Source organism: Symphalangus syndactylus, chromosome 5 (genome assembly GCF_028878055.3).
Source record: "Symphalangus syndactylus isolate Jambi chromosome 5, NHGRI_mSymSyn1-v2.1_pri, whole genome shotgun sequence".
Lineage (NCBI taxonomy): Eukaryota > Metazoa > Chordata > Mammalia > Primates > Hylobatidae > Symphalangus > Symphalangus syndactylus.
Genome location: NC_072427.2, coordinates 42,479,363 through 42,501,327, shown reverse-complemented (window position 1 = coordinate 42,501,327; position 21,965 = coordinate 42,479,363). Strand labels below are relative to the sequence as shown.

General features: G+C 39.4%; 1 protein-coding gene across 19 annotated transcripts in view; it reads right to left on the bottom strand.

Annotated features, from left to right (window-relative positions):
* The window catches only part of HERC1 (HECT and RLD domain containing E3 ubiquitin protein ligase family member 1), a 254,678-nt gene that overhangs the window by 132,894 nt on the left and 99,819 nt on the right, over nucleotides 1-21,965 (bottom strand). For all 19 annotated transcript variants that reach the window (XM_063638840.1, XM_055278203.2, XM_063638842.1 and 16 more), the window contains exons 13-17: nucleotides 11,345-11,470; nucleotides 9,521-9,742; nucleotides 6,086-6,238; nucleotides 5,825-5,957; nucleotides 1,827-2,018 (exon numbers count right to left, since the gene is read on the bottom strand). In XM_063638840.1, the coding sequence (XP_063494910.1) occupies nucleotides 1,827-2,018; nucleotides 5,825-5,957; nucleotides 6,086-6,238; nucleotides 9,521-9,742; nucleotides 11,345-11,470 (826 nt within the window). The remainder of the gene's footprint in view (nucleotides 1-1,826; nucleotides 2,019-5,824; nucleotides 5,958-6,085; nucleotides 6,239-9,520; nucleotides 9,743-11,344; nucleotides 11,471-21,965) is intronic.

Sequence of the window (21,965 nt, the reverse complement as noted above, 5' to 3'; positions counted from 1 at the left end):
CTTTGGGGAGTATTCTGAGTTTATTCCTCCAAAATCAACACACAAATTTATCCATTAAAATGACATTCAAGATTGTTTAATGCTTTTTAAGTCTTGAATTCAGAATTGTCTTAATACTAAGATCCAGACCCATGCTTTCTTTTTTTCTGGGGGGCGGGGGTAGGGGGGAGCGGACAGAGTCTCGTTCTGTCACCCAGGCTGGAGTGCAGTGGCATGATCTTGGGTCACTGAAACCTCTGCCTCCCAGGTTCAAGCGATTCTCCTGTCTCAGCCTCCCAAGTAGCCAGGAGTATAGGTGTGCACCACAGTGCCTGGCTAATTTTTGTATTTTTAGTAGAGATGGGGTTTCGCTATGTTGGCCAGGCTGGTCTTGTACTCCTAACCTCAGGTGATCCGGCGGCCTCAGCCTCCCAAAGTGCTGGGATTATAGGCATGAGCCATCATGCCCAGCCCAGATCCATGCTTTCTTATTGTACATTTGTTTTTAAAAGTTCTTGACTTCACGAAATGACAGCTATAAGGAACACATACCAATGAAACAAAAACAGAGATTGAAAAATCCAAAAAGTAGTTATTTGAAATGATAATGGATAAGTTATCTAAAAGGAAAATGGATAAACGATTAATAAAATTACTCAAGAAAAAAAGATGGCACAAATTCAAAAAATAGGAATAAAGAGAATAACCATAGATATACTAGAGATTTTTTAAAACCATGAACATTATAAACAACTTTATGCCAGTAAATTTGACAATCAACAAAATAACATTCCTAGAAATATATATATATTTCCAAAATGGACTTGAGAAGAAACATAAGATGGAAGGGAATACTAATCACTAAAGAATGAGAATTGTCAGAGTCTGTCTACAAACAAAACACCAGGGCCAGATAGTTTCATAGATAAATTCTTCTAAAACTTCAGGAAGAGATAACTCCTATCTTACACAAATTATTTCAGTGAACAGGAATAAAAGGAAGTTCCGCGTTCATGCTATGAGATTAGTATAATTTTGGTAGTAAAAACTAGGAGAGGATAGCATGAAAAAATAAAATTATAGAAAAATATCAGTCATAACCACAGATGAAAAAAATAAAATGACACCTTACTCACCTGATAGAAATAGACTGAATCTTAGCAAGTTCTGAGACGCTTTAGAAAAGAATAAACTGGCCGGGCGCGGTGGCTCCCGTCTGTAATCCCAGCACTTTGGGAGGCTGAGGTGGGCAGATCACGAGGTCAGGAGTTCAAGAACAGCCTGGCCAACATGGTGAAACCCCGTCTCTACTAAAATTGCAAAAATTAGCTGGATGTGGTGGTGCATGCCTGTAATCCCAGCTACTCAGGAGGCTTGAGGCAGGAGAATCGCTTGAACCCAGGAGGCAGAGGTTGCAATGAGGCAAGATCGTGCCACTGCACTCCAGCCTGGGCAACAGAGCGAGACTCCATCTCAAAAAAAGAAAAAAAGGAAAGAATAAACTTGGAACAACTCCATATAAAGCCTAATCAACATCCTGATATGGTTGTAAATTTGACACTTGGACTAAGTGACACTTGATCACTGAACTGCATAATGTTAAAATAAGATAGGCCCTCAAGGTCATCTTTCCAACCCCAATGCTTTTCCTTTTATGCTCCAGCCCAGGATTCTTTCCAATAAAATAAGAGGACTTACTTAAATTTGAAAAGTTTTTAAGATTTCAGTGATGAAATTCCTTTGATAGCCTTAGGATAGATAGACCCCAATGGAAAAACACAGTGATGTGTGCAAGAGGAACAACTTTTCTCAAAGGCATTATTTGCTCTTTTATTGTCTTTACTTACCATGAAGAGGCCACTGTAACTCCTGGTCTTCTAAAAGATCAGCAGCTGGAAGGAGTCTATTAAGGCAATCAAGAGGTGGCAACAAGTCGAGGAGGTAACTCAATAAAGGCCGAGCCACTGACACAGGGAGTAACAGCAGGGAATTAACAATCTGGCAGAGCATACTGCCAGCAGCTGAGACGTATATCACATCTATGAAGGGCAAGAAATTAAACATGGGACAATTGTTCCAAATGAACTTTAAAAAAAGGAACCTAAGAAATATTATTTTAGCTTGGAACTAGAGTAGACTCATTCAATAACTCTCTGTTGAACACCTACCCGGTAGCTGATGTAGTTATCAGTGCTTATCCACTTTCAGAAACTACCGCCAACAAACACTTTACAGGAAAGCGTATGTATCCTCCATACCAACAAATTCAAAGGATTAAAACTGTTTTCCTTAAAATTCATTATGAATTTCTCATTCATTAATTTATCTTCATTTTATAATTTACTCAAGAAATATTTATTGACATACCAGGCACAGTTCTAGGTGAAAGGGATATAGCTATGAAGAAAGTGGTCAAAACTTCCTGTCCCCTTGGTGCTTACCTGCTAGTGAGAGAATGCTTTCATATTTTTTAAACAAAATTTGCTTTTTTAAAAATTGAGATCACCTTAAATAATGTGTTTTTATAATCCATATTGGTTTTAAATCAATTTTGTTTCAATATTTCATTGTATATCAGGGCAGAGAGGGCCATTCAGAAACGAGCTCAGTTTGAACATATTTTAGTTGCTGTGGAACAGCCAAATGGACGTATCTAATGAGGAATGTTTTCAGTTTCACAGTGTTCCCTTCTTTCTTTTTTTAGTGAGGGAACTTCAGAGGCAGCTGGTTTTAGATAAACATTAAATTTTGGTTGTCTTTTGGATAACCAAGAAAAGACACCCAGTAGGCAATTAAAGAAAGGCTCTAGGACTCAGGAAAGGTGTTCTCAGCTAGATGGAAATACAGGAGTCATTAATATGTACGTGGTTGTTAAAGACACTGAGACTAGATAAGACCACTGGAGGAGGAAAGAGGATAGAAGGCAAAATTCAGAGGATCCTCAACATTAGAGGGCATGTCCAAGGAAGAGGAGCCTATAGGAACCCACTGAAAAAGAGGACTCAGAGGAAGAGGAGAGAAAAAAGGACTGTGACTACATAGAAGCCCAAAGAAAGAATTTCAAGAAGGAAAGTGAAAAAATGGTAAATGCTGAAGAGAAAGGTAAAGAAAGAGCAGGTTTAAAAAAAAAAAAAAAAAAAAAAAAAAAAGAGCAGACTTAAAAATCTCACTTTCTGCCATTTAGAATTAATATTTTTTTTTTAATTTTGCATTTTTTTTTTTATTATACTTTAGGGTTTTAGGGTACATGTACACAATGTGCAGGTTTGTTACATATGTATCCATGTGCCATGTTGATTTCCTGCACCCATTAATTCGTCATTTAGCATTAGGTGTATCTCCTAATGCTGTCCCTCCCCCCTCCCACCACCCCACAACAGTCCCCGGAGCGTGATGTTCCCCTTCCTGTGTCCATGAATTCTCATTGTTCAATTCCCACCTATGAGTGAGAACATGCGGTGTTTGGTTTTTTGTCCTTGCGATAGTTTACGGAGAATGATGTTTTCCAGTTTCATCCATGTCCCTACAAAGGACACGAACTCATCATTTTTTATGGCTGCATAGTATTCCATGGTGTATATGTGCCACATTTTCTTAATCCAGTCTATCGTTGTTGGACATTTGGGTTGGTTCCAACTCTTTGCTATTGTGAATAGTGCCGCAATAAACATACGTGTGCATGTGTCCTTATAGCAGCATGCACATCAAAAAGCTTATCCACCATGATCAAGTGGGCTTCATCCCTGGGATGCAAGGCTGGTTCAACATATGCAAATCAATAAATGTAATCCAGCATATAAACAGAACCAAAGACAAAAACCACATGATTATCTCAATAGATGCAGAAAAGGCCTTTGACAAAATTCAACAACCCTTCATGCTAAAAACTCTCAATAAATTAGGTATTGATGGGACGTATCTCAAAATAATAAGAGCTATCTACAACAAACCCACAGCCAATATCATACTGAATGGGCAAAAACTGGAAGCATTCCCTCTGAAAACTGGCACAAGACAGGGATGCCCTCTCTCACCGCTCCTATTCAACATAGTGCTGGAAGTTCTGGCCAGAGCAATCAGGCAGGAGAAGGAAATAAAGGGTATTCAATTAGGAAAAGAGGAAGTCAAATTGTCCCTGTTTGCAGATGACATGATTGTATATCTAGAAAACCCCATTGTCTCAGCCCAAAATCTCCTTAAGCTGATTAGCAACTTCAGCAAAGTCTCAGGATACAAAATTAATGTACAAAAATCACAAGCATTCTTGTACACCAATAACAGACAAACAGAGAGCCAAATCATGAGTGAACTCCCATTCACAATTGCTTCAAAGAGAATCAAATACCTAGGAATCCAACTTACAAGGGATGTGAAGGACCTCTTCAAGGAGAACTACAAACCACTGCTCAATGAAATAAAAGAGGATACAAACAAATGGAAGAACATTCCATGCTCATGGGTTGGAAGAATCAATATCGTGAAAATGGCCATACTGCCCAAGGTAATTTATACATTCAATGCCATCCCCATCAAGCTACCAATGACTTTCTTCACAGAATTGGAAAAAACTACTTTAAAGTTCATATGGAACCAAAAAAGAGCCCGCATCGCCAAGTCAATCCTAAGCCAAAAGAACAAAGCTGGAGGCATCACGCTACCTGACTTTAAACTATACTACAAGGCTACAGTAACCAAAACAGCATGGTACTGGTACCACAACAGAGACATAGATCAATGGAACAGAACAGAGCCCTCAGAAATGATGCCGCATAGCTACAACTATCTGATCTTTGACAAACCTGACAAAAACAAGAAATGGGGAAAGGATTCCCTATTTAATAAATGGTGCTGGGAAAACTGGCTAGCCATATGTAGAAAGCTGCAACTGGATCCCTTCCTTACACCTTATACAAAAATTAATTCAAGATGGATTAAAGACTTATATGTTAGACCTAAAACCATTAAAATCCTACAAGAAAACCTAGGCAATACCATTCAGGACATAGGCGTGGGCAAGGACTTCATGTCTAAAACACCAAAAGCAATGGCAACAAAAGCCAAAATTGACAAATGGGATCTCATTAAACTAAAGAGCTTCTGCACAGCAAAAGAAACTACCATCAGAGTGAACAGGCAACCTACACAATGGGAGAAAATTTTTGCAACCTACTCATCTGACAAAGGGCTAATATCCAGAATCTACAATGAACTCAAACAAATTTACAAGAAAAAAACAAACAACCCCATCAAAAAGTGGGCAGAGGACATGAACAGACACTTCTCAAAAGAAGACATTTATGCAGCCAAAAAACACATGAAGAAATGCTCATCATCACTGGCCATCAGAGAAATGCAAATCAAAACCACAGTGAGATACCATCTCACACCAGTTAGAATGGCCATCATTAAAAAATCAGGAAACAACAGGTGCTGGAGAGGATGTGGAGAAATAGGAACACTTTTACACTGTTGGTGGGACTGTAAACTAGTTCAACCATTGTGGAAGTCAGTGTGGCGATTCCTCAGGGATCTAGAACTAGAAATACCATTTGACCCAGCCATCCCATTACTGGGTATATACCTAAAGGACTAAAATTAATATTTTTTGAGTTTATATCATCCAGTGCCTTTCAATTAGGCCTCTGTCATGCCAAGTAGACTCTTTTTAAGATCAATCACTGCTAACACTACCCCCAAACCAAGACTAAAGGAATCTGCAATAGAAAGGAAATTCAAGACCATTCCTATTCCAGTCAGAGGCTTCTGGCCCTCTTAAGACTTTGGAAAGGCAAGTGTTCTTGCTTCTTAACAACTGATTAAATTTGAAATGAAATACCAAACTCACCTCTTAATTTTTCTCCAACACTACCATTCCAAGGACTTTCTTTGAGCAAATTTGCAGAACGTGAATAAATATCTGTGGCATGAGGCAACAAAAGCTGAAGATGTTTATGAAGCAATGCCACACTGCTTGAGTTCTAAGAGGAAAAAAAGTTCCTAAATTACTACTTTGAAAGATTCAAGGTACAAAAATATCATGGCCTATCCAAATATCTGAGTTTCAAGGTCCCTGATAGATCACCATAAAAGACAAATAATCACATACCTCACTAATGTTATTGATATGGCAAAATGCCAGCAGCTGTTTCTGTAGTGAACATAGCAGTTCATGAAGATGAGCAGGCTGACTGTTTTCTGATGATGATGTTCCAAGTAGAAATTTATCACTATTCTTTTCTAGCTCTCCAAATGCTTGATCCTAAAATGACACACAAAGGAAGTTTATATTTGAAGTGCTTGAAATTGAAAGTAACAACCTACCATAAATCTGATTTAAGCAGCATTATATGGGCTGGGTGCGGTGACTCACACCTGTAATCCCAGCACTTTGGGAGTCCAAGGCAGGTGGATCACCTGAAGTCAGGAGGTTGAGACCAGCCTGGCCAACATGGTGAAACCCTGGTCTCTACTAAAAAAAATACAAAAATTAGCTAGGCGTAGTGGCGGGTGCCTATCATCCCAGCTACCAGGGAGGCTGAGGCAGGAGAATCGCTTGAACCCCAGGAGGCGGAGGTTGTAGTGAGCCAAGATCATGCCATTGCACTCCAGCCTGGGCGACAAGAGTGAAACTATGTCTCAAAAAAACAAAAAAAAGCATTATATCCTTTCTCCCATTACCAATTTTTAAGTATTTGCTATAATCCTTATGATACTAGCTATTAGATGGTAAAATTCATCAAGCTACTTCTATTTGTTTTTTCCATTAAAAAAAAAAAAGCAGCTGGGTGCGGCAGCTCACACCTATAGCTCCAACACTTTGGGAGGCCGAGGTGGAAAGACTGCCTGAGGCCAGGAGTTCAAGGCCAGCGTGGGCAACAGAGCAAGACTTCATCTCTACAAATTTCTTTTCTTAATTAGCTGAGCACGGTGGTGCACACCTCTAGTCCCAGCTACTTGGGAGGCTGAGGTGGGAGGACCACTTGAGCCCAGGAGTTCAAAGCCGTAGTGAGCTATGATGGTGCCACTGTACTCCAGCCTGGGCAACAGAAAGCCTGTCTCTAATAAAATTAAAATTAAAAAAGAGATATAACAACTAAATACAATGTGTGATTCTGGACCAGATCATGGAAGAGGAAGGGCTGGGGTCAGAAACTGCTATAAAGGACATTATTGGGGCAACTGTAGAAATGTAAACGTAGACTATATATTAAATAACAGTTCTGTATCAATGTTAAATTTTCTGAAATCAATAATTATTCTCTTGTTACATAAGAAAATGTCCTGGTTTTTTAAAAATACATACTTAATATATGCTTACTTAGGGGCAGCCAGCCACCTGCAACTTACTCTCAAATGATTTACAGAGAGAGAACAAATTTGGCTGAAGAGCACAGGGGAATTCTTTGAATGATTCCTGTAACCCCTCTGTAAGTTTTAAATTACTTCAAGTTAAAAATATTTTTTAAAAAGAGATGCTTTGTATATTTAGAAAATATCAAAACTCTATTTTAAAAAGTTAAAAGCACCATTTAAACAACCACTCAAAGAAAATGACTGCTACTATAATATTTTTTGGTATATTTCTTTCCTGATTTTGTCCTTTTAAAATATTTTTCATAATATTGTACTGCATATTCTATTTTTGGTCTGCTCTTTTCCAATGGATCATAAATGTTTTACACATTTTCATAAACCATGTGTATATAAAATATAATTAAATATTCCATTGAACACATATACCATAAATTACTTAACCACTCCTCTATTTTTAGATACTTCTGTTATTTCCAACTTTTTTTCCTGTAAATAATCATGTGCAGAATTTCTGCCTAAATATCTTTAGGCAGAAAATTTGGTTTATGTGTACAATATACAAGATAGAATATGGGAACACTGTAGGGCCCTTGCTCTAAGTTGTTAATTAGGACCGTTATTTTAAAATATTAGAACAAATTTGGTTTCAATCACATCAGAAAGAGACAATAATTTATTATTTCAACCCAAAAGCAGTTAGTATTTTATTTCCATTTCCATATAATATATAAATCTGCCTTAGCCCTAATATTCCTTATAACTTTGTTGTAACATTCCTTATAACTCTGGGGAAAACTTTCGGTCATTAACAAATGGCTATACACACAATATTGTTCTTATCCATTTGCAGCCATTACTCCTTAACATCAGATTAAATTTACATTCTTAAACCTGAAAGAAAAGAATTTTGTAGGAAGAATTTTCACTCTGACTTAGTGATCAGCCTTTCAATGTGGGTGGGATAGAGCACTAAGGCTTGTAATGGAAGAAAAAGAGTACATAGACCAGGCCCTGAAGAGCCGTAGGAAACAACTGATACACAAACGATTCAAAGTTAAGTTGCACAGTACACTCTGATCCTATAAGTGCTGATGACTACAGAGATGTGCAGCTATACGCATCTCTGGCTAGATGGGGTTATTTGGGCAAGGTTTCCTAAAATAGTCATCTTACATCACAGATTGGTAGAGAAAAACAACAGGAAATATGTGTACAATGTACAATTCTGGAAAAGGATGATTTCAGGTAAGAATGGTGTGTGAGCTGATGATAAAGGGTCTGAAGGCAGGGGGTGGTGGTGGTGGTGGTGGTGGTGGTGTTTTGAGATGGGGTTTTGCTCTGTCACCCAGGGTGGAGTGCAATGGTGCGATCTCAGCTCACTGCAGCCTCTGCTTCCCTGGTTCAAGCAACTCTCCCACCTTGGCCTCCCGAGGAGCTGGGATTATAGACGCCAGCCACCACACCTGGCTAATTTTTGCATTTTTAGTAGAGACGGGGTTTCACCATATTGGCCAAGCTGGTCTCAAACTCCTGACCTCAGGTGATCCACCCACCTCGGCCTCCCAAAGTGCTGAGATTACAGGCATAAGACACCACGCCTGGCCTGAACGGGTTTTAATTTAATACAAAGAAGTTGTATTCTTTAATATAAAGACGTTATTTAATACAAAGTTATTCCAGCAGTAAGATGCTGAGAAGAGACCAGCAATAGCGACAATAGCTGTAACACTATCAGCACTGAATCATAATGATCTGGCTTAGAACCCAAAGAAATGGCAGGAAAAAAAGATGAATTTAAGAAACACCAGAGATTTAGAATTAATGGCATACTAATACAGGGAAAGCTATAGGGTCCACTGTCCTCTATCCTACTGACCAACCTATTCTCATTCAGTACCAAGTACATTGTTTCATTATAAGATTATGTCTGGTAAGGTTAATCCCTTGCTCATTATGCTTCTCTCTAAAAATGTTCCTATTTTATTCTGTTGATTATTCTACAATATCAGAAAAATCTGGTAAAATTCTAAAATAAATCCCTTTGAAATTCTCAATTACATGTTATTTGGTCCCCACAATATTTCAGAAAACCTGACATGTTTTTCCCCTTCAGGGAGTGGGGTCTAGAGTTTGATTTCTATCATAGGTGTTTAAATGTCAAAATACCTTGACTAAAGAGATCCCTACCCCTTTATTCTTTTTTCACTACAATGAAAGAACAACTTACCGTATAAAATCCTAAATTTCTTAAGAGAGTCTTCATCAAAATTTCAGCCAGGTGGGTATCTGGATGGCAGCTCTGAGTGCCATAAGGTTGATCTGACAGATTTCCGTAGCCAGTACACACAGAAGACAGGTCAGCAGCATCAGAGGGTGAACTATAGCCAAGTAGGGAGGCTACATGGGTATGATCTTGCAAACTTGTCAGGATGATATCCAGTTGCATTCTCTAAAGAACAATAAAATAGGAACAAGTAACTAGCGTAATATGCACTAGAAAAGAACACAAAAGGATCCCAGAAAAAAACTATACTAATACACTTACTAGCTTAATAAACAATCATCTTCAGGAAGTACGTAATTATAAAAACTACCCAATTAATCCCATTTAGGAAATGGGATTTAGGAAAATGCAACTTACAGGTTTTTATTTCAGCCTTCATTATAATGCCTAAATCTCTAAGCTAACATGGCATACTATGCATAATAATTTTAGTACTGTAAGTAGAGAGGAGTACGAAATGCCAATAGATAAATAATACGACACATGATTCTACAGTGTGACATTACCAATGACAATTACTTATTCTAATGTTTAAAATAAATCACTTGAAATCTAACCTAATGCAAAATACTCACTAAAAATTATCTGTAGGCTGGGCACAGAGGCTCACACCTGTAATCACAGCACTTTGGGAGGCCAAGGCAGGCGGATCCGCTTGAGTCCAGGAATTCAAGACCAGCCTGGGCAACATAGCAAAATCCCCTCTACAAAAAATACAAAAATTAGCTGAGCATGGTGGTGCACACCTGTAGTTTCAGCTACTCAGAAGGCTGAGGTGGGAGAATCACTTGAGCCCAGAAGGTTGAGGCTACAGTAAGCCATGATCGTGCCACTGCACTCCAGCCTGGATGACAGAGCAAAACCCTGTCTCAAAAAAAAAAAAAAAAAAAAAAATCACCTGTGGACCAGGCACAGTGGTCTCATGGCTATAATCCCAGCACTTTGGGAGGCCAAAGCAGGAGGATCATTTGAGGCCAGGAGTTCAAGAACAGCCTGGGAAATACAGCAAGACCCCACCGCTATAAAAATAAGAATAAAAAAATTAGCCGGGTGTGGTGGCACATGCCAGCAGTCTTAGCTACTCCAGAGGCCAAGGCAGTAGGATCCCTTGAGCTTAGGAGTTCAAGGTTAGAGTGAGCTATGATTGCACCACCCTACTCCAGCATGGGTGACAGAGCAAGACTCTGTCTCCAAAAAAGATTTAAAAAGAAAGAAAAGTATCAGTAAATATTATGCTGCAAATAAGTACCAATTTTTTTTTCCTCAAATCTGTATCTCTGAATCTGGTAACTTCTACTTGGTTGAGCAAAATGTACTATTTTAAGGTATATAACATAAAAATGGAAAGAATAAGTATACTCATATTATCAAATACTTTTTCCTAATAGTCATCTATACTCTTTATACAAACAATTTCAGACAAAGTTCTCAGCATGGAACCAACAGTAGCACATGCACTTGATTTCAACTCAGCATACTACAAATAAACCACAGAGTGTCTGGCTTAGTACTATAAGAAACACTGGAAAAATTAGTCCTTATTTTAATAATTAGCCCCAAATAACTTAATAAATTATCACTTGCTTCACCTAAGGTTGTTAGACAACTGGGAATTCTTCCAGCACAAAACATTAAATAACCAGGATTTACTAGACCCATCAAGTACTTACGCTCCATGAACACATGGCAATTGATTAGTTTTATTTCCTTCTCAGTCCAAATTTTTATGATACTACTGGTTTACTTACATAGCAAGCAAAAGCCTACCTGTCCTTTAGATAAGCTTTCCCATCTATCAGGTCCTTGAGGTAAAAGAGAATGAAGTAATTCCATCCGTTCTCGTAATGGAGGTAACAGCATGGTTGCTCCCACTGACAAAGTTTCAATTACCACCTAATATCAAAAGAGGAAAGTGTACTGATTGGCCTGGTTCTTGGTTTTTAATAAAAACACACTTAAAGTAAACTCACTGGCTACTAGGATCATGTAAGTCTAAAAAAGATGGCATGATAAAAAAGAAAGCATGCAAGTCCTCCTTCAGATGTCTTTAAGAAGACTATGAATACATATTTTGGATTTGCCACTAAATAGCTAATCATCACACAACAAATATTTAGTGTTGATTCTATAGCATTCAGCCTGGTAAGGTTCTGTGCAAAGTGATTTGGGTGCAGAAATGAGTAAAACAGACAAAATCTCTGCTTTCATGAGCCTACAGTCTGATGGGAAAGAAAGATCCTGAGCAAGGAAGTATAAATGTGAAAGGAGTCACAGGGAAAGTAAAAGGGGGCAGGAACTTGCGTGAGCACACAAATATGGCAATTAACATGGCCTATGGGCTCATGGAAGATCTCCCTGAGGATTAGGCATTTGAGAATTACAGAATTACAACACATGGACACAGGAAGGGGAACATCACACACCCGGGCCTGTTGTGGGGTGGGGGGAGGGGGGAAGGATAGCAATAGGAGATATACCTAATGTTAAATGACGAGTTGATGGGTGCAGCACACCAACATGGCACATGTATACATATGTAACTAACCTGCATATTGTGCACATGTACCCTAAAACTTAAAGTAAAAAAAAAAAAAAAAAAAAAGAATACAGAATTAGTAGGACCTGGCTAGACAAAGGTCCAGGTAGTGGGAACAGCATAAGGAATAGTAGCTGCATTATCTTAGGCCTCATAACTTCTCTGGGTCATGGCTTCTTTATCAGTAAAAACAGTGTTGGACTAAGATAAATTCCATAGTGCCTCTCAGTTCTAATACTCAATTTTTCTATAAGTCAATGTTCTATTAATAATTATTTGACTTACTATGATGACTGAAAAATTCAAGTACACAAGAAGAATAACCCTTCCATCTAAAAGCATGTGTCCTCCAACACAGTTAAGAACAGGACAAATCTTTAATGACTTTCTCAGAGTACTCTACTCAAACTAAAATAAAGCTAAAATCAAATTTTAGCTGTGGAAATTCAACAAAGGTGACTAAGGATTAAGGACTAAATGCACATATTCTGTTTCCAAAAGCCCATCTAAAACAATGGGCAGGGGTTGGGGGGATAATTCAAAAAGACCCCCTCCCCAAAATGGTAAAGGAAAAAACAGCATCAAAATTTTGGAAACAGAAAGGAACAGATAAAGGGTAAATGACTTAAAAGACCTGAAATGGCTACACCCTAAGTCAAAAAGGAGAAAAACCAAAAAACACTTTGATTTATACTGTAGAGTTCCTAGAGGCTCATATACTGTTGAAAGAGGGAAAAAAGGAAGAGCTCAAAACAGGAGGATTGGTTGAAAACTGGTTAAGATAACAGGCACAGTTGAAGGCAGGAATACCAAACTAAAATTGGGTGATTTTAAGACAAAGTGTTCATTCTGAATATTGAGACTCCTAAACTCTTTTTCCTCACCAGAAGATTGTCACTCAGGTTTATACCTTCTGGCAGTAGCTTAGAAGAGCCTTCCTTTGAAGAATCTCACTAGCCCAGTAGAAAAGACTATAAGTGACAGACATGAAATGTTACCTTCCCCTAAAAGATAGCCCAGCCACATCAATCTACAATAAATTTGATAAACCTCATCTCTGTGTAGAGAACTTTTAGCATCCATCAGCCTTTTACCATTACTCTTTTTTTTTTTTTTTTTTTTTTTGAGAATGGAGTCTTGCTCTCATCACCCAGGCTGGAGTGCAGTGGCACAATCTCGGCTCACGGCAACCTCCGCCTCTGGGGTTCAAGCGATTTTCCTGCCTCAGCCTTAAGTAGCTGGGATTACAGGCATGAGCCACCATGCCCAGGTAATTTTTGTATTTTTTAGTAGAGATGGGGTTTCACCATGTTGGCCAGGCTGGTCTCGAACTCCTGACCTCAGGTGATCTGCCCACCTCAGCCTCCTAAAGTGCTGGGATTACAGGCGTGAGCCACCACACTCGGCCATAGCATCACACTCTTACCCATGATTGGCTTCAAAGCCAAAGGTTATTAGAAATTTGAGGAAAGCCTTTATTATGACAGAGACTAAAACTAACAGAAATGGTCTAATTTAAAAAAAAAAAAGTACATAGAAACAAGAACAAAAATTAGTATCTTCAAAAAGTGTAAGTCAGAATGGGAGGCTACTAAAAAAGGAACACTTTGAGAATGAAGAAAAGAGCTCTTATAAATTAAAAAGATTATAAAAGAAACAGAAAATCTCAATAGAAGGGCTAGAATATAGAATTAAATTTCTTATAAAATAGAGGGGGGAAAAGATGGAAAACAGGAAGGAACACACAAGAAAATTAAGAGGACTGGCTCAGAAGGTTAAGTATCCCAATAATGAGTTCCAGAGAGAAAGAAAGAACACAGAAAACAATGAAGAGGAAATCAACAAAACACTTCCAGATATATATACATATATTTTTTTTTAGTAGGGAAGGGGTTTTGCATATTGGCCAGCTGGTCTTCAATTCCTGGCCTCAAGTGATCCGCCCGCCTCGGCCTCCAAAAATGCTGGGATTACAGGCGTGAGCCACCATGCCTGGCCAAGATAATTTTTTAATATTGAAGGCTATGACTTTCCCCACATCAGTTCATATCATTTTGAAATGTGAGAACACAAAAGACAAGAAGAACTTGCTATATAGCATCTAGACAGAAAAACAGATTTCCATACAAAGGATCAAAAATTGAAGTGCACTGATTTTCTAAGTAACACCATTGAAAACTAGAAGACAATGAAGCAATGACTTCACAAGTCTTACTGAAAAATGATTTCCAATTTAGAATTTTATGCCTAAACCATTCATGAAGATACTCAATTGTCAAACTATTTAAGTGTGAGCATATTTTCATTTAATGTATTTTCTATCAGTCCTCTCTCAGAAGCTACTGATGGATGAAGAAACCCAGCAGAACCCACCATAACCATGTGATTGAGGCTGACATTGTCAGTAATAAGATATATGGACATCATTAACCTCATGTAATAACATACCAAGGACACATTATTTCTGTGGTATTCTTGCCCAAAATACATAACTCAATCCCATCATGAAAAAATGACAGAGATATTCAATAAAATAATTAAATAATACTCATGAAATGTCAAGCTCATGAAAGACAAGGAAAGACTGAGGAATTGTTGCAGGACACTAAATTGTTACAGAAGAGAAATAACAATTAAAAGCAATATGGGATCCCAAATAGGATCCTGCAACAAAACAAGGACATCAGTAGAAAATTGATAAAATTTCTAATAAGATGTTTACTTAATAGTATTAAACCAATACTAATTTCTTTGTTTTGATAATTATATAATGGTTATGTAAGACATTAACATAATGGGAAGCTGGATGAGAGACCTATGAAAACTATTATTTATGCAATATTTCCTTAAGTCTACAGGTAGTTCAAATAAAAAAATTTTTAAAAAAAGAAAATTCAGAGAGGGTCAAAGGAAAATGGTGGGAAAGCATACAAGAAACAGCAGCAATGTGATTACTGCAAATAGATAAATTACTAGAAGTTTCAGAAATAAGAAAAGAGGAACACCAATAGCTGTAAACAGAAACAGCCTGTGTGTAACATCCTGGAACAATCTATCTCCAAGTACTCTTCTAAGATGGAACGGCTGTCAAAGAGACCCAAAGAATAAAAAGTCCAAAATATAATTTTTTAAGTTTACTTTTCCTTATTTTATTCTAGTACTTTTATCCTTTTCAAAATCTTACACGACCCTGTTTCTGATAAATATTAAATCATCACAGTTCCTACTCACCACCAGGATATTCCTCCAATCCCATTTGAGGGGATATGTCCCTCTACTTGAAAAGTCAGTTTATTATTATTTTTTCAATTGACATATAATACACATGCCACAGAATTCACCTCTTGAAAGTATAAAATTCAATGGTTTTTAGTCTATTCAGAGTTGTGCAACCATCACCACTATCCAATTTAGAATATCTTCATTACTACCAAAAAAAAAAAAAAAAGCCCTGTGCTGATTACCAGTCATTCCCTATCCCTGCTCAAGACCTCCAACAACCACTAATGTACTTTTTTTTTTTTTTTTAGGTGGAGTCTCGCTCTGTTGCCCAGGCTGGAGTGCAGTGGCGTGATCTCGGCTCACTGCAACCTCCATCTCAAAGGTTCAGGCGATTCTCCTGCCTCAGCCTCCCAAGTGGCTAGGACTATAACAAGCACACGCCACAACGCCAGGCCAATTTTTGTATTTTTAGTAAAAAAGGGTTTTACCATGTTGGCCAGGCTGGTCTCGAACTATTTATCTGAAGTGATCAACCCTCCTCAGCATCCCAAAGTGCTGGGATTATAGGCGTGAGCCACTGCACCCAGCCCACTAAGGTATTGCTATGGACTTGCTTACTCTGCACATTTCATATAAATGGAGTTATATAGACCGGGCGCGGTGGCTCATGCCTCTAATCCCAGCACTTTGGGAGGCCGAGGCAGGCAGATCACCTGAGGTTAGGAGTTCAAGACCAGCCTGGCCAACATGGTGAAACCCTGTCTCTACTAAAAATACAAAAACTAGCTGGGCATGGTGGTGTGCACCTGCAGTCCCAGCTACCCAGGAGGCGAGGCAGGATAATCGCTTGAACCCAGGAGGTGGAGGTTACAGTGAGCTGAGATAGAGCCATTGCACTCCAGCTTGGGCGACAGAGCAAGACTCTGTCAAACAAATAAATAAATAAATAAATAAATGGACTTATACAATATATGGCCCTTTGTGTCTGGCTTCTTCACTTAGCATAATTTTTTTTTTTTTTTTTGAGACAGAATCTCGCTCTGTTGCCCAGGCTAGTGTGCAGTGGTATGATGTCAGCTTACTGCAACCTCTGCCTCCCGGTTTCAAGCAATTCTCACGCCTCAGCCTCCCAAGTATCTGGGACTACAGGCATGCGCCACCACACCCAACTAATTTTTGTATTTTTAGTAGAGACAGGGTTTCACCATGTTGGCCAGGCTGGTCTCGAACTCCTGGACTCAAGTGATCTGCCCACCTTAGCCTCCCAAAGTGTGCAGATTACAGGTGTGGGCCACTGTATCCAGCCACTTAGGATAATATTTAGAAGGTTCAGTTAGGTTGTAGTATATATCACTACTTCACTCTTTTTTATGGCTAAATAATATTACATTGTATGAATATACCAAATTTTGTTCATTTATCAGTTGACAGACACGTGTTGTTTTCACCTTTTGACTATTATAAATAATGCTGCTATGAACATTCATGTACAAGTTTTTGTGTGGACATATGTTTTCAATGCTCTTGGGTACAGACCTAGTAGTGGAACTGCTGGATCATACAGTAACTCTGTTTAACTATTTAAGGAACTGCCTGTTTTCCAAAGCAGCTGCACCATTTTACATTCTCACGCAATGCATGAAGGTTCTAATTTCTCCACCTCCTCTGTTTGCTATTAGTCAGCCTTTTTGATTACTGTCACTTAGTGGGTGTGAAGTGGTATCTCAATGTGGTTTTGATTTGTATTTCCCTAATAATTAATGATGTTGAACATTTTTTCATGTGTTTACTGGCTATTTGTATCTCTTCTCCAGAGATATGTCTACTCAGATTCTTTGTTCATTTTTAAAACTGGGGTATCTGTCTTTTTTACTGTTGGACTCTAAGAATTCTTTATATATTCTAGAAACTAGAACCTCATCAGATATATGACTTACAAGTATCTCTCCCATTCTGTGTGCTGTCTTCATTTTCTTGAAAGTATCCTCTGAAGCACAAATGTTTTTAATTTTGATGATGTCCAATTTATTTTCCTTTGGTTGTGCTTTTGATGTCATAGCTAAGAAACCATTGCCTAATCCAAGGTGATAAAGATTTACATCTTTTTTTTTATTTTTTTTGTGAGACGGACTCTTGCCCTGTCGCCCAGGCTGGAGTGCAGTGGCACGGTCTCCACTCACTGCAACCTCTGCTTCCCGGGTTCAAGCAATTCTCCTGCCCCAGCCTCCCAAGTAGCTGGGATTACAGGCGCACACCTCCACACCTGGCTTTTTTGTATTTTTAGTAGAGATGGGGTTTCACAATGTTGGTCAGGCTGGTCTCGAACTCCTGACCTCGTGATCCGCCCGCCTCAGCCTCCCAAAGTGCTGGGATTACAGGCGTAAGCCACTACACCGGGCCCATCTTTTTTTTTGAGACAGAGTTTCATTCTTGTCTCCCAGGCTGGAGTGCAATGGTGTGATCTCAGCTCACTGCAACCTCCGCCTCCTGGGTTCAAGCAATTCTCCTGCCTCAGCTGGGATTACAGGCACATGCCACTACACCGGGCTAATTTTTTGTATTTAGTAGATACGGGGTTTCACCATGTTAGGCTGGTCTTGAACTCCTGACCTCAGGTGATCCACCTGCCTCAGCATTCCAAAGTGCTGGGATTACAGGTGTGTGCCTGGCCTTGTTTTCTTTTGTGAGTTTTACAGCTGTAGCTCTTATATTTAGGTCTTTAATCCACTTTAATTTTTTTGTATATGATGTAAGGGGCCAACTTCATTCTTTTGTATGTGGGTATACAGTTGTCCAAGTACCATGAGACACTATTCTCTCATGAAATTGTTTTGGCACTCCTGTAGAAAATCAGTAAGCCACAGATATATGAGTTTATTTCTGGACTCTTAATTCTATTCCATTTATCTATATATCTATCCTTCTGACACAGCCACTCTATTTTTATTACTGTAACTATAAAGTAGTACTTTTTTTTTTTTTTTTTTTTTTTGAGACGGAGTCTCGCTCTGTCGCCCAGGCTGGAGTGCAGTGGCGCAATCTCGGCTCACTGCAAGCTCCGCCTCCTGGGTTCACGCCATTCTCCTGCCTCAGCCTCTCCTTGTAGCTGGGACTACAGGCGCCCGCCACCACGCCCGGCTAATTTTTTGTATTTTTTAGTAGAGACGGGGTTTCACCATGGTCTCGATCTCCTGACCTCGTGATCCGCCCACCTCGGCCTCCCAAAGTGCTGGGATTACAAGCGTGAGCCACCGCGCCCGGCCAAAGTAGTATGTTTTGAAGTTGGAAAGTGTGAGTCTTCTAACTTTCCTCTTCTTTTTCTTTTTTTTTTTTTTTTTTTTTTTGAGACAGAGTCTAGCTCTGTCACCCAGGCTGGAGTGCAGTGGCACAATCTCGGCTCACTGCAAGCTCCGCCTCCCGGGTTCACGCCATTCTCCTGCCTCAGCCTCTCCGAGTAGCTGGGACTACAGGCGCCCGCCACCACACCCGGCTAATTTTTTGTATTTTTAGTAGAGACGGGGTTTCACCGTGGTCTCAATCTCCTGACCTCGTGATCCGCCCGCCTCGGCCTCCCAAAGTGCTGGGATTACAAGCGTGAGCCACCGCGCCCGGCCACTTTCCTCTTCTTTTTCAAGACTGTTTTGGCTACTCTGGATCCTTGAATCTCCATATGATTTTAAGATCAGCTTATCAATTTCTGCCAAACAAAGCCAGCAAGAATTTTGATAGTGATTGCACTGAATCTGTGAACCAATTTGCAAAGTATTGACATCTTCACAATATTAAGTCTTGCAATCCATAAACATGAGGTGTGTTTCCATTTATTTCGGTCTTCTTTAATTTCTTTCAATAATGTTTTGTTCTTTCAGTGTACAAGTCTTACACTTCTTTTGTTAAATGTATTCCTAAGTATCCTATTCTTTTTGATGCTTTTGTACATAAACTTGTTTCCTTAATTTCATTTTTTGATTGTACATTGTTGGTGTACAATCAAATAGAAACAATTTTTGTATATTTATCTTTTACCCTGAAACTCTGCTGAACTCGTTTATTAGCCCTAATAGTTGTGTATGAGTGTGTGTGTGTTTCTTAGGATTTTCCACACACAAAATCATGCCATCCACAAACAGAAATAGTTTTACAACTTCCTTTTCAATCTACATAGTTTTATTTCATTATCTTATATAATTGCCCCAGCTAGAATAGAAATGGCAGGAGTGGAAGTGTTTATTTTATTCCTGATCTTAGGGGGAAGGTTTTCAGTCTTTCTCCACTGAATATGATATTAACTATAACTTTTTCATAGATGCCCTTTATCAGGTTAAGAAAGTTCCCTTCTATTCCTAGTTTGTTGAATATTTTTATCATGAAAGGGTGTTGAATTTTGTCAGATGCTTTTTCAGATAATCACATCCAGATAATCACATTGTTTTTGTTCATTTTTTCTATTAATATGGTGTATTATATTGATTGATTTTCATACTTTGAAAAGGGGATACATCCCATTTAGTTGTGGTGTACAATCTTTTAGGTAAGTTGCTGGATTTGGTTTGTTAGTAGTTTGTTGAGAATTTTTACATCTATCTTCATAGTGGATATTGAAGAATGCATCAGAGTACTTTAATAGCAGGTCTATAGTTATTCTTTTCTTGTAATGTCTTGGTCCACAATTAGGGTAATACTGGCCTCACAAAATATAGTTGGGAAGTATTAGCTTCTCTTCTACATTCTGGAAGAGTTTGTGAAGAATTAGTCTTAATCCTTTAAATATTCTGTGGAATTCACAAGTGAAGCCATTCGGTCCTGGGCTTTTCCTCATGAGATTTTTCTTCAAGGCCAATAACTCTTTGACTTGCCCTTTTGAGACTATTTTCTAGATCCTATAGGTGTGCTTCAACCTTTTTTATTCTTTTTCTTTTGTCTCCTCTGTGTATTTTTTTTTCTTTCTTCTTTTTCTTTTTTTTTTTTTTTTTGAGATGGAGTCTCACTCTGTCACCAGGCTGGAGTGCAGTGGCGCGATCTGGGCTCACTGAAACCTCCACCTCCCAGGTTCAAGCGATTCTCCTGCCTCAGCCTCCTGAGTAGCTGGGACTACAGGCACGTGCCACCACATCCAGCTAATTTTTTTTGTATTTTTAGTAGAGAAGGGGTTTCACCATGTTGGCTAGGAACGTCTCTATCTCTTGACCTTGTGATCCACCCACCTTGGCCTCCAAAAGTGCTGGGATTACAGGCGTGAGCCACCACGCCCAGCTCACTAATTCTTTCTTCTGCCATCAATTCTGGTATTAAAGGACTCTGAGGCATTCTTCAAAATGTCAATTGCATTTATCAGCTCCAGAATTTCTACTTGATTCTTTCAAATTATTTTAATCTCTGTTAAATTTATCTGATAGGATTCTGAATTCCTTCTCTGTGCTATCTTGAATTTCTTTGACTTTCTCAACAAAGCTATTTTGAATTCTCTGTCTGAAAGGTCACAAATCTGTTTCTCCGGGATTGGTCCCTGGTGCCTTCTTTAGTTCATTTGGTTAGGTCATGGATGGTGTGGATGCTAGTAGATATTGAAGACTTAGGTATTCATTGCAGTCTTCACTGTCTGGGCTTATCTGTACCCACCCTTCTTGAGCTTTCCATATATATCTTGGGCTTTCCAGATATTTTAAAGGACTTGAGTGTTGTGATCTAAACCGTATCTGCTTTAGTAACGTTGTGGTTCTTCCAGCTTTGTAGAGGTACCACCTTGATCGTCTTGGACAAGATCTGGGAGAATTCTCTGGATTATCAGGCAGAGACTCTTGTTCTCTTCCCTTACTTTCTCCCAGTCTCTGTGTATGTGTATGTGTCTCTCTCTGTCTCTCTCTCTCTCTCCTCAGCCACCTAAAGCTGGGAGTGGAGTGACACAAGCACCCCTGTGGCCAACACCACTATGACTGCACTGGGTCAGACCTAAAGCCAGCACAGCACCAGCACAGCACTGGGTCTCACCCAAGCTTGCCATAACCACTCCCTGGCTATTGCCTATGTTTGCTCAAGGCTCTGTGGTTCCACAATCAGCCAGTGGCAAAGCCAGCCAGGCCATGTCCTTCCCTTCAGGGGGAGTGACGTCCCCCAAGCCTCAGGTGGGTCTAGAGGTGCCATCTGGGAGTCAGAGACTAGAGTCAAAAACCTTAGAGGTCTACCCAGTGTTCTACTGTACTATGGCTGAGCTGGCACTCAAACCACAAGACACAGTCTTTTTCACTTGTGCCTCCCCTTTCCAAAGCTAGAGGAGCCTCGCCCCATAGCTACCACCACCCCAGGCCACAGGAGTATTGCCAGACAAGCACCAGTGTTCCCTTAAGCTTAAGGCCCACGGATTCTTAAGTTAGCTTATGGTGAATACTGCCTGGCCTGGGACTCACCCTTCAGGGCAGTGGGTTCTCCTGTAGCCCAGGGCAGGTCTAGAAATGCCATCCAAAAATCAAGTCCTGGAATCAGGGATCCCAAGAGTGTATTTGGTACTCTATCCCTCCATGGCTGTGCTGGTACCTAAAGCCAGAAAGTCTCAGAGGCTCAAAGCCCTTGACGTAGCAGCTGGGTATCAATGCTGGTTATTCACAGCCCACGGGCTCTTCGGTTAGCAAGTGA